Source organism: Phaethon lepturus, unplaced genomic scaffold (assembly GCF_000687285.1).
Source record: "Phaethon lepturus isolate BGI_N335 unplaced genomic scaffold, ASM68728v1 scaffold31361, whole genome shotgun sequence".
In the NCBI taxonomy this organism is placed as follows: Eukaryota; Metazoa; Chordata; class Aves; order Phaethontiformes; family Phaethontidae; genus Phaethon; species Phaethon lepturus.
Window position 1 is genome coordinate 1 of NW_010517484.1, and position 1610 is coordinate 1610.

The 1610-nt window shown below is 48.6% G+C and overlaps 1 protein-coding gene across 1 annotated transcript; it reads left to right on the forward strand.

Annotated features, from left to right (window-relative positions):
• Positions 1-61: 61 nt before the first annotated feature.
• Positions 62-986, forward strand: LOC104615906 (zinc finger protein ZIC 4-like; the record flags this gene model as incomplete). The annotated part of the gene is given in 2 exon segments (XM_010296417.1): positions 62-260; positions 369-986. Coding segments are annotated over 2 exon segments (817 nt in total), but the record flags the coding sequence as incomplete, so codon positions are not given.
• Between the last annotated feature and the right edge of the window lie 624 nt (positions 987-1610).

Here is a 1610-nt window from a genome sequence, read left to right on the forward strand (position 1 = left end):
CCTCGAGCCGCACCCGCTCCGGCCAGAACACATGGGGCACCGCCACCATCCTCCTCCTCAGCATCACCCCGCGGCTCTTAAGCTCAGCCCTGCCCCTCATCCCCACCACCAGCTCCACCACCACCATCATCATCATCATCATCATCATCATATGGCAGGCCAAGCCGAGGTGGTCTCTGGTCAAACGGGAGCGTTTGGCCCAGCGTAGTCACCAGCAGCCCCTTACCCCGTCTCTCACCCAGCCCAGGCTCTGGCAGCAGGTAGGGACTTCTTCATACGCAGAGACCTGCCGGCCCCACTCATGCCAGGGCTGACCGAGCAGCACCCCACTGCAAGTTCTCACCACGGACTGTTTGTCTCAACAACAGGTAGCTACCCTGGACACCATGGTCACCACCACCACCACTCAGAAGCTGGGAATCCCTCTCTGTTCACTGGACTCCATGAGCAGCCTCCCCATGCAGCTCCAGGTGGCCATCTAAACGGACAGATAAGACTGGGGTTACCTGGAGAAATGTACGCCAGGTCTGAACATTTCACTCAAGTGCCAGCCTCCAGGACAGATCCTTTTGCTGCTTCTTCGCTTCATAGCTACGGTGGCATGAATCTGAATGTGAACCTGGCTCCACACCACGGCCCGGGTGCCTTCTTTCGTTACATGCGGCAGCCCATCAAACAGGAACTCATCTGTAAGTGGATTGAGTTGGACCAGACTCCCAAAAAATTATGCTCGAAAACTTTCAGCACGATGCACGAGCTGGTGACTCATGTCACGGTGGAGCACGTTGGAGGACCCGAGCAGTCCAATCACATTTGTTTCTGGGAAGAGTGTCCAAGAGAAGGGAAACCTTTCAAGGCCAAATATAAACTTGTAAATCACATCAGAGTCCACACAGGTGAAAAACCTTTCCCCTGCCCTTTCCCAGGCTGTGGCAAAGTGTTTGCCAGATCAGAGAATCTCAAAATACACAAAAGAACTCATACAGGTCAGTATGTAAAGCTCTCTTTACTCTCTCTCTCTGTTATTCAGCATACTGTTTTGCTTTATTTTGTTTTAAATGTATCCTTTGCGTTGTTATTGAATGCACGCCAAGTCCTTCTGGAAAATAAATTCTCAGATTTGTTTACTTCTTTACCGTTGGGAGGGGGGTGGAAAGGGGGGGAAAAAAGGAGAGTGAGAACAAATCTCAGAATTCTCGTCCATATTTTTTTCTGATTGTGCGGAGAGGCTGCTGTAATGTTTATGCGGGTAGAGGTCTGTAAATATGGAGTGCTATAGCTACTATTTCTGCTTATTCACACAGGCGATGAAATTTTTTTTTTTGGCAGTTTAAAGTAGTTGGAGAAAAAAATGAAATCATTGTGCAAGCTCACAAATTAAAAGTGAACAATAGAAGTTACAACTTGTCTAGTCAGTTTTGACTGATGTCGCTGAGATGCTGCTGCTCGAACATTGTGAGAATAACACAGCTGCGACCTTTTCGTTCAACAGTTTTGTTTTGGGCAGAGGGAGTTTCAAATGTTTGATCTGAATTACACTGACATTTTTAATGAGCATTGCCTCCCAACGACTCTCCGCATTCGGAAATATGGGGAGCTGCAAGTTCTGA